Source organism: Falco cherrug, chromosome 10 (genome assembly GCF_023634085.1).
Source record: "Falco cherrug isolate bFalChe1 chromosome 10, bFalChe1.pri, whole genome shotgun sequence".
Classification (NCBI taxonomy): Eukaryota; Metazoa; Chordata; class Aves; order Falconiformes; family Falconidae; genus Falco; species Falco cherrug.
Window position 1 is genome coordinate 32,444,783 of NC_073706.1, and position 15,298 is coordinate 32,460,080.

Sequence of the window (15,298 nt, forward strand, 5' to 3'; positions counted from 1 at the left end):
AAAAATAGTTTGATGATAAAGTATTACAAAAACAAGGAAAAGACTGAGAGGAAAGTTACAGGACCAAAAGAATAAAGATGACACATAATAATCCAAAAGTACTGAACACCTTAACAATTCTGTTGCATTTTTGAGAAAACAAGACAAATCCAGGAAAAACTGGGATTAGAAAAGGGAAAAGGATACATACTGAAACCTGCCCCATCAAGCAAAAAAAAAAAAAAAGCTGCCTCTGTCAATCTAACTGAGAATTAGTTACTTAGCTTTTCTTTTTCCTTCTGAAAGCTAATTTGTGTTCAGTAATTTCTTACTTTGTAATTGCTTGAGAAAAAGCTGACAGTTCTTGATTCTGCCCTTCAATTTCTTGGAGAAGCACGTTTCCTGACAGCATACCAGTGGTCCCATTGTCTTTCTGCAACTCAAAGATAATACAGTATTTAAATAGCTGCAAATGTACTCCTAGAGCCAGCAAAGCCACGTGTAGACTATAGATTTTTCAGAAGTCTGAAGTTTACTATTAGCTTTAGGTCTACTTCTATAAGGAGAAAAAAAATGTATATAATTAAGTTGAACAGTAAAGGTTTGCCGGACCAGTGACTCCTTTACAGAAGGTAGTTTGACAGCATCATTATCAGGTAACAAAGTTGCAAACATAACAGTTCCCAAGCTCCCAGCAGTGACCTGTTGCATTAGAACGTGGCTAGATTTTGCTGAACCAGAGGAGGAAGACAAACAAATGTTTTTTCCGCCACTTGTGCGATTCAGCTTTCAGTACAGTCCCAGAAAGAACTGCTACACATCAGCTCTGCCCATGACTACCTTTTCCTACAAAGCAGGAAAAGATAAATTGTACACCGGAAGGAAGCAGTGTTCAGAACACTAAACTCTGAACCGATCTCATGGTATCAAGTTACTGCTGTTTTAATCCCTTATGCTGTACACACGTGCCAGCTCCCAAAAATGTAAACCACATCTTTGAAGCATCTCATCTAAGAAACAATTGCTAAGGAACTTCAGTTTCAAGTAACAAAAATCTAGTAAGCTTTAAAAACAAAAAACCAACCACAAATAAAAAACCCTGCAGCAGTTTTTAATCCGTATCTGTTTCCGATCCAATTCAAAATACAGCCATACAAATGCTAGTGTAAGCAAAAGGGAGAAAGCAGCTGGGGCAGCCAGTGGGGCTGAGATGGAACTCAATTATCTGTAGTCTAACAGCCTCCACCGAAGCATTTGTGGAACTCCAGCAAAACGCTCCCTGGAATAAATAGATTCTGAAGAGTTTGCTCACATCCAACCCAGGGTCACTGTGCATAAAGGATAAAGACTTCTGACCAGTTACATTTTACACCCAGTGCTTTTTTGCAAGGCTTACAGAAATTTTTAATACATCCACCCATGGGTCCAGGGGGGGGAAAAAAAAAAAAAAAAAAAAAGGAGAAAAAAAAGAAAAAAGGCAGATGGCCCTATGGTTTTTCTGAAAAGCATTACTATTCATTACGATTTCAAACATGAATAAAACTACTATGTGGGTTATTTATTATTAACTGACAAAGTTAGCCAAGCATCTAATTTCATTACAGCATATCAGACAATATAGTCAGATTAGACCATCTCAGAAAAGGGGTCAAATTGTAACATGCAGAGCTAAGGACTATCAGGTCTTTTTCTGTTAGGATTTTTTTTTTTCCTCAAAATTGTTCAAGCAGTATAGCATAAACTTGGAAGGGATAATATATGCAACCTGTAATTGCCACTTGAATCTCATTTAAACCTAGTTATTTCAGCTAAAATACTGGTTTCATGACCAGTTCAAAAGGATAAATTCTATGTAATTGGGGATTAGCCATTAGGAGCAGGAAGCTGTGAAGTCACAAAACCTGCAATGAGACTCAGAGGCACGTACAATGACTAAAACTTAGAAAGGTTCTTTTATTCTAACATTTCAGACAAGTTCTGTAACATAAAAATACTTCTGGGCAACTGCACCAGACTTGCTGACAAACCTGTGCAATTGTACCTAGTACATGCCTTCTTCAAGCAATTACACAATAACAAAACAAAAAGATCATACAAGGGAACAGGAAGGTAACATACCAAGTCAAAGGTAAACACCTCCGATAAGGATTCAATGAACCACTAGTCAGCACTCCACACAGAACCCAATCATTTCAAATCAAGAAGGTGGCTATACAAATGTTAAGTTTTCTCTGTTTAAGAACTCTTTTTGAATTTAAGTAACACTACAATCAAGTACTCAAAGTACTCTGCAACTCTAACCAGAGTATAAAAGCAAGGGGATTACTTAAAAATCACACCAGTGATGCAACATTGCCACTTTATGCCATTACGTGACACTTTTGAATTATTTACAGCAAAATTTGCAGGTTATTCTACTGTTAAATTCAAAGTTTAGGGAACTACAGGCCATTTGTATACATGTAAGTTTTGCCAAAAAAAATCTAATGTAATGAGCAAAGGAGAAAAACAAAAGGTTAATTTAGTTACCCATAGTTGACCTCGGGTCATATTTGGCAAAGGAGAAAAACCTATGTTATTACACATATATATTGCTGGAAATTACCTGCTGGAATATTAAGAACACTAAATTCCTTCTTGCTTTTATAGTTTAATTTCAATACTAATTTTTGATTACTTTTTGGAAGTATTTCAGGAGGATAAACTTTGACAAATTAAGAAATCTACTTAAAATACACTGTACTCAGATGATTAGAGTTTTGAACAACAAGTAAGATTTGAATTTCTTTAACTTCCAGATGAGCAAATCTAAGGGGTACAAAAGCTATCAGTCAAGCAGGAAATAACTTTTAAGAAAGGACTTCAGGCCAAACTAAATAAATAGTTCAGTACAGCCTGCAAAAACAATTACTCTTAACAATAAAAAAAAAACCAAACTCAGTAATTTACCAGAAGTCAAGTTAATTAAGTAAATTAAATCCTACCAGTACATAAGGCCACAAGACTCTTCAGCTCTGTGGAGAGGAAAGCTAGAGAAAACACCACCTAAAATAGGACAAACTGATGATCTTTGCCTCTGCTTTCAGATAGGAGAGTCACAAACACTGAAGTGTTTAAAGGGGAATACTGAATATATAGATACTTCATCAAATATGAGGCAAAACTCAAAGCAATCTGTTGATTCAAGAGATTAAATAGAGTATGTTAGAATCTATATGACTAGGATTTTTTACTAATAGTTTTGTTTAAAGGGTCAGTGAAACTGGGTTATTCAGGGGGGAAAAGAATGATCCAGACTAGTTAGGATGCAAGACTTACATACTTTGAAGGAAATACATACCTGTAGGTAAATGGCATAAGATACAAGCGAACTGTCAAAAAGAGGCTACATAACTCAGCTCCTACTATACCACCAGATGGAAAATTATTTAAGCTAGAAAATAAAGTAGCAGCACAGGATGGACAGAAGATAAAGCAGAAGCCACAGGTTATGTTGAAAGGATATCCATTTGAAAGACTCTCTTTAAATCTACCTATTATCTTCTTTAATAACGGCACAAGCAGCAGAAATAACCCTGGTGATAATTTACAGTCTTGTATTATAATCCAGACTCGAACTGGAGTATTATGCCAAAACTGGTTAACCACAGACTGGAGGAACACAAGCGAGAAGTAGATCTTGAACCTTCAATGGGGCATCCACTGCAGGACTCTGCTATAAATTAAGAACTTGTTTGAAAAAGCTGGTGGCTTAAGAAAATCAGAAATACTGACTACGGGATCAGTAAGTGCTGTTGTGAACGCATCATGAATAAAGCAAATGCAGTAAGACTGTATCAAGCAGAATACCCCTACCTGTAACGAGGGTGTAGTAATGCCACCGTACATGGCACACACGTGGTACACTGTGCTCTCACACAGAGCGCTAAAATTCTTTTAAGTCATCTTCAAAAAAAAAAGTGACAGGAAAGAGTATCACACAGAGCTTGCAACAAAACCTGACAGAAAGTCAGTGTCTCTTGTAACATGTTGAGGTGAACATCAAAAGGGTTCTTTATCTGAAATACCTGCTGTTCCATCCTGTTAAGGACATTTGGTAAGAGCTAGTTAGGAATGCATTTCTGCTGAAAATCAGATGACTGATGAGGACTGCGAGGGGCTAGAACAGTCAAAAATAGCAGGAGGAAAACACCACGTGAAGGCAGAGCTTAAGTATTATATGAATCAGTTAACATGTGATCCACAAATAGCATGGGATTGGGCCTGATGAACAGAAGAGACCTTTTTAAATCCTGCATTCTTGAAAAAAACCCTGGAATCTATAAAAACATACTTCATTCAGCAACAGTCAAATACTACTTTCTACAGACACCACCTCAGAAGCACCGATCCAATATAATCTAGCTATTGTAGTTAATGGTTTCATTACAACGAACCAAACACCGCTGGAAAACTTACAAACACATCACTAGATAGCATGACAAACTGAAGCAGCAAACTGCTGTAGACCCCAAATTTACACACCTTTCCAAATACTAGGAAATAACCAAGTTCACATATCACAGCTCAGCAGTGAGTGGAAAAAATAAAATCCAAGTTCAACTAAAGATCTTCACACATGTATGTTAAAAATGCAATCCCTTAAAGACAAAGGTAAAGGGATTTTTTGGGTTTATGTGGGTTTTTTGTCCTTCGCCACTGGCCTTCTATTAAACTTTTGCCAGCATCTGAAAGCTAGCCCAGAAAAAAAACCAGGAAAACCTTCAGAAGAGGAGCCAAAAATTTCACTTCAATAACAATTTAGACAGCTCTTTAAGCCAAAGTCTAGTAAAATATTCCTTTTTCTGAGAAAAAAAAAAAACCTCGCTCAGCTTGGGGGAGGAAGAATTAAGGGAGCAATGTGGAAAACATCCTTGCCCGATACCAGTTGTTTTTTATGGCATGTCCCTGGCCTATTAAAACACCTAGAAAGACAACACCTAAGAGTCAAAACAGCTGCCATCCAAAGTCTCCAAGGCGAACAGATCTTTTACCTTCTGACCAGTTCCTACAAATACTTTTTTTCCTGTGATTATCACCCCTACCAGGGTTTTAACTTTTCCACTGAAGACTTCTTCAGTCTCTGTACTCTCCCTATCAAAAAATAAAAATACAAAAGTATTCACATTCACTTTCTAGTGACGTGACTAATACTTAAAAATGTAACATCTTGGTTTATGATGAAATTATCACAGAAAGAATTTTAAAGGATAGGAATAGGTAAATAATCCATAGTCATTCACAAGACTTGGAAAAGGGTAGGATGCACTTACGGGGGCATCATTAACCAGATGAGATTGCGACGGTATTGATCATCTGCTTTACGGTTTAGTTTTGACACACACTGCATGTGCTCAATGTACAAAAATGATGAGCATCATAACTAAAGCCTCTGTTGACATTTTTGTCTTGAAAGTTTTATGAAAGTAATCCTGATCCTGGAACAGAAGTCAGCCTTTTGCCCTGCCTGATAAAAATATCACATCACACAAAGATGGTCTTCCTTCTTCCAGAACAGAAGTGCAGGGTTTCTGACCCGACAGGCATCCAACCTTCCAGGATAATATAACCAAAATGTTCAGTTGCATGATCTCTAGCACTCCTGCACAGGTAGAAAGCTTTCTACCTACGAAAAAGTTGCAGTGGTCCTATGAAAGACTGCAAGTTATACTGGGAGTACAGAAAATAGTTTTCACTATGCCACTTATCTTTCTGTTTTAACTTTTTTATATATAAAAAAAAGTTGACAGATTCTAGTAAAAGGCAAAAAAAAATTTCTTTCTTCCCCCCCTGCCAAAATCTGAGATCAAGGCTGCTCAAGATAAAGCTTTAAGTGTCTTACTTTGTATCTTTTTATGGTGCAGTATCATGGGAATTGCTCATTAATTTAAATGTTTATCAACATAATTTAAATACTGAATTGTTCTAATGATTATTTCCATTTGTTTGTGGTGTGCTGAAAAACACCAGCTTCCTCAGTAAATGTGGAAAGATTACACAAGACTAGAGTTATTTTGGGATTTAGTTCAGTAGTAATGTTCAATTTTCTGAGTATCATTAATACATACATACACCATTAACATCACACTATTTGGACACTGCTCAAGCCAAGTAAATATATAAATAAATCCAGACCTTACAGTGTCTCTAAACACTGTGATTAATCTTTACTATTATACTGCAACTTACAAATAATTATTTACATACCTGTGATGTTTGGCCCTGTAGCTTTGCAAGTTGAGTTGTTCGCATGTTTAAGGACTGGCTCCTCGTAACTGTTGCTCCAGATGATTTCCCATTTACTTTTCTTTCCAGATGACAAGTTACTAACAGCTTCTCTTCTAACAGCACAGCATCCCATGGATCTTCAGCAGTCATACTCAAAGCCCTCTCTCCATCATTCTCTACATTTAAAGTCTCCACACTATCCACTTTCGGTTTACTTAGAGGATCCAAATCTAACCAATCAAATTTACTAACATCCCTGCAGCTTTCCGAGGGTGGTAGGTTAGAAACTGCAGACTTTATAGCAGTCACTTCCAAGTCTGTGCTTGACTTCCCATTTTTCAGAAATTCTGAGGTGCTTGCAATTTTGTCAAACACCTTTGCCATTTCTGGTGTAAGTACTGGTACGGGAGGATATATAGGTAGGCTTCCTTGTGGATGGAAAGGTGTAATAGCTGCCGGTGGGTATGAAATGTATTGCAACTGCCTTGGAAGACCAAGATAAATAGGTTCTCTAGAGTGATAGGAGGACATACTTGGATGGAATCCATTCTGAAACACACCAGTCTGTTTTGTGTAAGAAGCTGAGGGGTAAATAGGAGGTAAAGTGCATGTCACAGGTGCTGGTGTCCCAGGCATCCACTGTCTTCTTTGACTCATAGGCCCAAGATAAAATTGTGAAGACACAGATGGGCTCAAAATAGGACTTACTGGTAATGTAGGTACTTTACTAGATTCAAAAGTGTCATCCAGCAACAGTTTCTCTAGTTCAGCATGCGTAAGCTTCTCTATGTCAACAGTACTTAGTTTATCTTCCATGCTCTTGGCATCAGACTCTGGAAACACCATGAGATCATGGTCCTGTTTGCTATGAGTCTGTGCTTTTTGTCTGGTGCTACTTAAAGAATGAAAAGTTTGTTTATTACCAGCTACACCTCTTTCTTTCTGCATCTTAGCTAATGCCTCAGCTTCCATCTGCAATGCCTCCTCTTTGTCCACATCTTTTGACCTTGCAGCTGCCACAGAAGGTGATGAGCGCTGTTTAAATCCATTGCTACTGGATACCTGGGCCATACCGCAAGAGCAGATATCCACTTAAAGAAGCAACACTTCCCTTGTACTGGTTGTCTGCTCTTGGCTTCGGAAGAGACTTAGCAGATCTGAAAAGGAAATGAAGCATTAGAAACACATAAAAGAGATCATATGGGGAGAACTACACAGTCACACGTCACCAACTGACAAGGTTGCACGTGTTCTCCAGAAACCCAGGACATTTTAAAATTTTAGAGACCTTTTTTTGGCCAGGGGTGGGGTGGGTGGTATCAAACAAACAAACAAAAAAAAGCAACACAATTACTTTCACAGCCTTTGAATTAACCGAGACCGATTTATTCTTCTTACTAGTACCTACCAGGAGATAATTACCTGGTTTCTTTTTGCACCACCAAACCTAAGACATAGAAAAGCAACATTCAGATACCTAACTGTTCACAGATTTGAACCGTTCTGCCCATCTCGCCAGGTTCAATATCAGAAGCAGAAATCATTCTAAAGACTATACAAATATCTAGCATTGATAAAGCACACTGTCAAGAAAACGTCCAGTGTTACTTCAATTTATTACAAAAACAACAGGCCTATCAAACTGCTATTCGATGACTGTGATGGTCATAATGATGCTGAAGGCCCTCCCTTCCATTGGAAAGATACCATTGCCTCTAAACAAGAGAAAGTAATGCTTACGAAATGCTGTTTTTTGAACAAGCAAGATAAGTGATTTAAGTACAGCTGCTTATTAAGGAATCCCTTTAATAGCCCCTTAAAGGAAGCCTCATTCACCACACAATAAGGGAAGAAACTGTGAAAGGTCACTTTTGCCTAAAGGCCAGCACCAAGAAATTGGAAAAATCTAAGATGTCAATCTCGTGCTCAGTACTATTATTCAAATTCCCATATTCACCACAATATCTATTCATCTTCACTAAAATAATCTTTAAAGAGATTACCACAAGAACTATGTTACTTTTCAATATTATTTCTACTTTATTCTACAGCTTTTACACACAGCCAGGTTAAAGTTGAATACAGGAGATAAGGTGTCTTCCAGCAACAGTCAGTATATATATCAACTAGCAAGATAAAAATCATAGGAGGTTTACATAAACAGCAATCTTCATTAAAACACAGTTTCACTGAACTTAGATGAGCCCTTGAGATGTAAACCATCATGGGTTTAAGTCATGCAACAATCTACAAATCAGAAAAGTTGCCTCTGCAGCAAATAATTTAAATAGCTGAGAAAAGATTCTGTCTTTATGTTCCCTGCTATTCACACCCTTTAAAAGGGTTTTGGTTTTTTGGGTTTGGTCCCCCCCGCCCCCTTGAATCAAACCAGAGATGTGCTTTGAACAAACTGACTGTACTCCTGTCTACGTGGTGAATTCACAGCAAGATTCTTACCAGATTTCCAGCAGATTCTTTAAATTCTTTAGAACAAAAGCTTGGCTGGTCTTACCTAGCTCATTTTAGTGGCTTACTATACTGTGAAGGGCAGACATCTTTAAAAGAGGTTCTATACATTTCAGCTGACACTGAAAACAAATTCAGGTGAAGCCCTTCACAAAGCAAGATTAAACCAGAACTCACATTACAGGTACCAAGACAAGATTTAAATGAAAGAGGGTATCTTCATAAAGACCAAAACAGTGAAAGACTAACAAAGCTATAAAAGCGTTAAAGCCACAAAATAAAGCCCTGGGGAACAAAGTCCTAAGGAGGAACTTTGGAAGTTGGTAATGTACCCATTTCATGAGATAATTATATTCAACAAAGACAAAGTCTATGGAAAAAAGCCAACAACAGATCCTTTTTCATATAACATACTAAACTGCAGAGTTTTTCATTAAAACTGCAAATATTGCCATTAGGAAGAAGCCCTATCCCACCTACTGCCTATCTGCAAAGCTGAGTGTTGAACCCAATCAGGGAACTGATTAAAAAACCCTCAACCAAACCCCAAACTTTTTTCGCTGGGTTCCTTTATAGACAGTGCAGATCCCTGGTGCCGTTTACAGCACAGCTGTGGTCTTCAACAGCATTAGGTTATTCACTGTCCTGTTTGCAGGACAGTCATTCTAAACACTCTCCTAAAGATGTACTGAGTATTTTGCAATTGGTCTAAGCCTACTAGCCACAGATAACACCCTAACGAGAAGTCTAGTATGCTTTACACCAACTGCTCCAACTACCTAGATATCCAAGCAGGCTTTGATCTCTTTGTTAACTTACGGCTGGTTAAGATTGCCATGTCAAATTTTCAAATGCAAGAACATCCTGACTTATGAAGTCCTCCCAGTAATTCCCACTTGGCTTTTCTAAGAAACAGCAGCATGAGGTAAGTGCAGTTTTCATAGTCTTGCTGTTGTCTAAGGATTCCAAATAGCAGCAGGGTTTTTTCTCCCTAAATTTTATTCACAAATCTAAAGTAAGATCATACTTTCTGAGACTATTCAGAACTGGGCTACAACTTTGAAGAAAATTATCAATGCATTCTGGTGCTGCTTGATAGTTACAATGGTAAGTGAATTTTCTTAAGGAAAAAAATAGCAAGATCACATGGTCTTCAAAGTAACTATATATAACAACAACTCTGGCTCCTTAAAAAAAAAAAAAAAGTAGAAAACCTTATTTTTCCGCTGCAATCGACAGCTTTGATCTCCATACTCGCCAAGCAGTCTGCTACTCACAAGAGGTTACTGTTCCACAAAGTCATGACTGCAGATAAACATACATTCCTCAGCACTCAGACATGGTTCACAGCCACTGCAGCACATTCATTCATAACATCTAGAGAATCCCAATCGCTCAATAACTGCTTGTTTATTGTACAATTTCAAGTTAGTACTGCATTTTTGTCAGTGTATGACTGCACACTTGCACTGACAAATCCAGTGACCTCTAGTAAGAGGAATATTCACATAACCACCACTACTAATAAAAGTCAAATTTTATTTTTGCAAGAGTCTCATCAGCATACATACACTTAATTTGATTGCTGTATTTAAGCCCTGGCCTTGGGAAACTTCTAAAACTAAATCAATGTATACATTTCTGACAAATTTTGTAAGCAGACTGCAGTTTTAAAATCAGGTTTTAACTTCAGACTGTTTGAAAAAAGTCTGAAAAAGTTGAAATAGTTTTAGGAAAACTTTGTCCCGCATGCCAGTTTAAGCAGTAAATTCACACAATAAAACATCAGAAGAAAAGCTCCGTAGGCATACACATGATTAAGATAAAGACAGACCTACTTTTAAATGCTAACTACACCACAACAGTTAACATTTCCACATAAGTTCAGCTTCACTTTGAACTTGTGACTTATTAGGCATCGAAGTTCAAAGGCAGAGAGCAAGCCGAAATTAAACTTCTCCAACATTTACAAAAAAGGGCAAATTCCATTTGGACCATCTATCAGCAGGGAACGCCTCTTTAACACTCGGGAGAGTATGTCTCGATTCAAATCCCAGAAACATGAAAACCAGACACCTGAGCCATTACTGAGCCCACCGTAGGAATTCACATAAAGTTTGCAACAACTGGAGGTCATCGGAAGACCTAGAAGTAATCCTTGAAGAGTCAGGATTGTTCTCATCTCAACTGCTGCCCGCTATTTAAAGTAACAGTAATAATTAGTTTTCAACTGTCACTCTGTTCACCTTCAAAAGCACAACTCTGTTTCCAAAGACTTAAAGAATCATTCAAATGCTGCTTTTTTTTTTTTTTTAAGGAAAATTAGAATCAAATTTCTGTTAGACCTTCAGTTGCAAGTGATAAAACAATCTCCTACACCACTTCCCACCTAAATCTGAAATTAAATAGGCAAATTCATACTTTAGACAAAGTCACCGTATTTACACTGCCCTAGCAGTAACTCACTGATATTGTGTGGTTCTTTTAAAATCATGTCTAAAAACCTCAACCACCTGATTTATCCACAGCCTTTACAAAAGCTGATCTGCCTCTTGCAGTGAGACTCAGTCAACTTTAAGCAGTATTTTCTTTAAGTATTTGACCAGATGTCATCAGACACAAGTCTGCAGATCTCCTTCTCTGGCTCCAGTCTAGCAGAGTTACCCTACATGGAACACTTCCTTGGTGGCAATTTTGAATAAATGTGTTTAGCGTCCAAAGTTGATTTGCTCAGTCAAGTACCTGTATATTGCTATGTAATTTTGAGTACTGCTCGTTACTTTATTTCAAAGGAGTAAAACATTCCTTGAAAAAATGTTTAAAATGCAATTAAAAACCTTCATTAATGTCAAGAAGCAAGGCACAGCAAGACGTCTGACCATCTCCTTCAGATCAAAGCCTCTACATGGAACAGAAATTTCAATCTAGATTTTCACTTAGAGAGGCTTACGAAAAAAAAAAAAAGATACTTGCATGTGCACTAATCTAGCAAATACATAAAGCTGAAACCATGAAGAAATTTTCTTCTGAGGAATTCATAGGTTTTTGGTAAAAAAAATTAGGAGAATCAATATAGGACATTACATGTCTACCAGAACAGAGATTCCTAAAACTGAAATTAGTTTCCTATTTTAATGATCAAGGGATGATTTTATCAGAAATAAATCCTGTTACTTTGAGCACAGGTAATCTCATCATCTGCTCACATACATGTTGACATTCTTTTCCACTTAAAATGAATTGCACAACTTCTTGAAAAGACCCAAGGCTTTTAACATTCTATTTATAATTCTACTGCTAAACAAGCACAGAACGTATTATTTGTTAATTCTTAAGAAATACTTCATAGTTATCGTAAAATCAGTGCACATAAATTCCCTAGAGACCAAGTACTAAATACAGAAGCAATGATAACAAGTCAGACCATTTCCTGCATTCCTTATAAAGTTATGCCCTGACATACACTTGTTTTGAGGAAGCTCTAGCTACTGTAATTTTCACAATAACTCCATGAATACTTTGCCTTTAACTAAAAAAATCAGATTTGAGGCATTTGCCTAACATCAAATGATAGCTAACTTAAGAATTAACAAATCTTGCCTGCATACCAGAGATGGTAGCAGTTTTATGGGACACCAGGGAAAACTTCGCAAATAAAGGCAGCAGTAATATACTATGGAAAGTACTAATCATCTGGAAAGGAATTCATAGCAAGACATTTGCCACAGCAGGAAAACTCCTTAGCAAGAAAAGCACCCCCTTACAGAGGAGATTAACACAGTTTAACGAAAAGATTGAACGCATTTTGGTTTGGGTCACATCTCCAAAATCTTCAAATACAGTTTCAGTAGCTTAAATGCATGCACAATTTTTAATTTAGCACAAACTCTGAACCAGCACTCATTTATGTTTTGCTCAAATCCTTCAGCTCACAAATACCTGAACATCTGTACTGAGACCAGTGACCGCATCTCTTACCTGTGAAACTACTTTTCAGATGTAAATGAAACTTCAAAATCCTCTCAAAACCTCTGTTCTTGACAAGCTAGGTAAGAATAGGATGCTTTCAACAGTAGAACAGGAAGCATCCAGGAACGCTTGCAGGTCTTTCAAAATTGGCAACAAATCCCTTGAAAAATCCAGCCTTGACTGCTTTGGTGCTTATAAAAACACTTCTGAACTCTTCCATTTAATTTTCATCCAGGACACTGTGCAGAAGACAATGATAGATACAACATACTTTAACCGTAGAACCTTGACTTTTTGATCAATGCTCCAAGAGAGACAAAGGGTGAAAGCACCTGTCATGATGTTCCAGTCAAATCTCAGGGTAGGCAGCTACAGCTACCTATAGATCACGTATTTTCCACTGCCACAAAGTGCTCTTCCCCTTCTTGAACCAGCTGTTTGCACCATTAGCCACTGCAAGCCACACCACCAGCAGATGTGGATACATACAGATTTAGTACAGTATACTTGCAAGCTTCTTCAGTGTATTTGTGCTGTTATACTCCTCTCCTGAAATTCTGACCCCAATCACCACTTCATTTAACTCTGTTGAAGAAACAGGGGTCTTAAAGATAACTAAATTCCATGTAAGTTTCCCAAAAGCAGGCAACCTGACACCACCAAGAACACCAGGTGTCACAGCTAGAAGAAACCAGTAACATGAGCTCATATTATTGGACACCACAGATTTACTACCAGGATAATTTTTATAAATGCTTGAATCATGGCAAGAAAGCCTTAAAGCCAGTCAGCTGAAGACACAAATCAACCAGAAACTTGACATCAGTTCTATCAGCTGTAGAACTACTCACCAACTTGTGCATCTCTGTATCTCTCCCTATGTTGCTCCTAGCTCTCCAACAGCATACCTGCAATTCTGCTCCTGCCCAGTACTTTCTGGATGCAGATACCAGAAAAAGCAATAATGAAACTGATGGCATCTCAGGCTGTTCTGATGCACTTGGCCAAGGCTTTTTTTTCCATGCCTTACAGCCAAGCCTATTACCAGCATTGTTTGACAAAGGCTAAGAATTTTAGATCTGTTGCAATGTTTCCCCTTACAGAATAATGCTTTCATATCCACTCCTCCTGTTTCAGAAGCCTGCCTTCAAAACCTTTTTACTCATTCTCTTGCTTTTCAGCCACCTCTGAAGTTTTCCACCAATCCCTCTTTTCAAAGCACCTGAAAACACTCCTGCTGTACAAAATATTCCACAAAGTATCAGCATTTGCTCCTGGTTTGGGGTTTGGGGGTTTTATTATTTTTTAAGTAATGCCACTGCCCCAAATATTTTGATTCCACAGCTGAACAATTTGTGCAGTAATCCATGACTTGCAAGATATTTTTACGCTCGAGTATCATTTTTGTGGAACAATGAAGAGTGGAAGGGGCCTCAGGGGGTCTCTAGTTCTTTTACCTGCTCAAAGCAGGGTCAGCTATGAGAAGGTGACAAGGGTGCTTGGGGTTTTATCCAGGCAGCAACACTGCAGACAAAGTTTTAGTTATTCATACAGTGCAGGCCTGACCACAGCAGAGCATGACATTACCGAGAGCATCCATCTGTACTAGTTCCACTAATTCCAATACCAGTAATGCTAAGCAGAAGGCAGACAACATTTTAAGCTACATAGCCAGTTCAATCAAAAGTACAGAAAGCGTCTAGAGCATGGGGAGGGGGGGACAGAGAAAAGAAGAAACATTTGTGCTGTCTGCTTTAATTACATAAAGAGAGATGCTCAAACACTTCCCATATAGTTTTATAACATTCTACATCATAGAGAACCATAGTAAAACCCCAATTTTCTTAAGGTATATCCCTAGAAGTAAGCCCTGCAAATATCCTCCCAATGTCACAAAGCATTCAAAAATGCGGGAAGTCAATGATGCAACGTACAGTGGCTATTAACATAAGCAGATGAAAACAACCCTCTCTCACAAAGATCCTATTCTATTCCCTGTGCAGCAGTGCACAGTATACACCTTCAACAAAGCATAACCAAAAAATTAGTAGCATAGGGAGAAAAAAAAAACCAAACATGTCACCATAGCTCTGTCCCAGATTTAACTCCATTATCACTGTATCAGGATCAACCTAGCAGTCTAACCAAATGTAATTCTGCTGTGGTAGCCAAATTATTTCTACCACTTACTTCAGTAGATGGGTCTCCCCCTCAGGCAGGAAACTTGCAGTTTCAGTTATAACCAGCAAATGCTTCTTAGTCACAAACCTAATTATTTACAAAAGCATTAAGCAGAACTGTTTATTATTTGATAGAGCAAATGCACTGTTCGCACGTACCTTTTTGCTTTATACATTAGAAAATACTAAATGCTTATTAGATATATTGATTCAATGATGATTTTTTTTTTAAACACTACATTGATAGAAGACAGAATGGCTGGACTCAGACTGACCAAAGTTTCACATCATCCTTAATTTGTCTCTAAGGGTAGGTTCAGAAATTCAGGCAAGCATGTAATGACACTTCCTCAAAATACTCTTCTAGTCTCCACTCATTTGCCACTCAAGTACTTCCTGAATCCTGAGGTAACTTCTCTAATATTAAGACCCCTGAC

At 37.8% G+C, this 15,298-nt stretch overlaps 1 protein-coding gene across 4 annotated transcripts in view; it reads right to left on the bottom strand.

Moving 5' to 3' along the window:
* The window catches only part of PIK3C2A (phosphatidylinositol-4-phosphate 3-kinase catalytic subunit type 2 alpha), a 53,992-nt gene that overhangs the window by 35,219 nt on the left and 3,475 nt on the right, over positions 1-15,298 (bottom strand). For 2 of the 4 annotated variants that reach the window (XM_055721703.1, XM_055721704.1), the window contains exons 2-3: positions 6,226-7,403; positions 312-412 (exon numbers count right to left, since the gene is read on the bottom strand). In XM_055721703.1, the coding sequence (XP_055577678.1) occupies positions 312-412; positions 6,226-7,317 (1,193 nt within the window). In that variant the 5' untranslated portion in view covers positions 7,318-7,403. Of the gene's footprint in view, positions 1-311; positions 419-6,225; positions 7,404-15,298 lie in introns of all 4 variants that reach the window. The other 2 variants (XM_055721701.1, XM_055721702.1) reach the window with 1 other exon arrangement.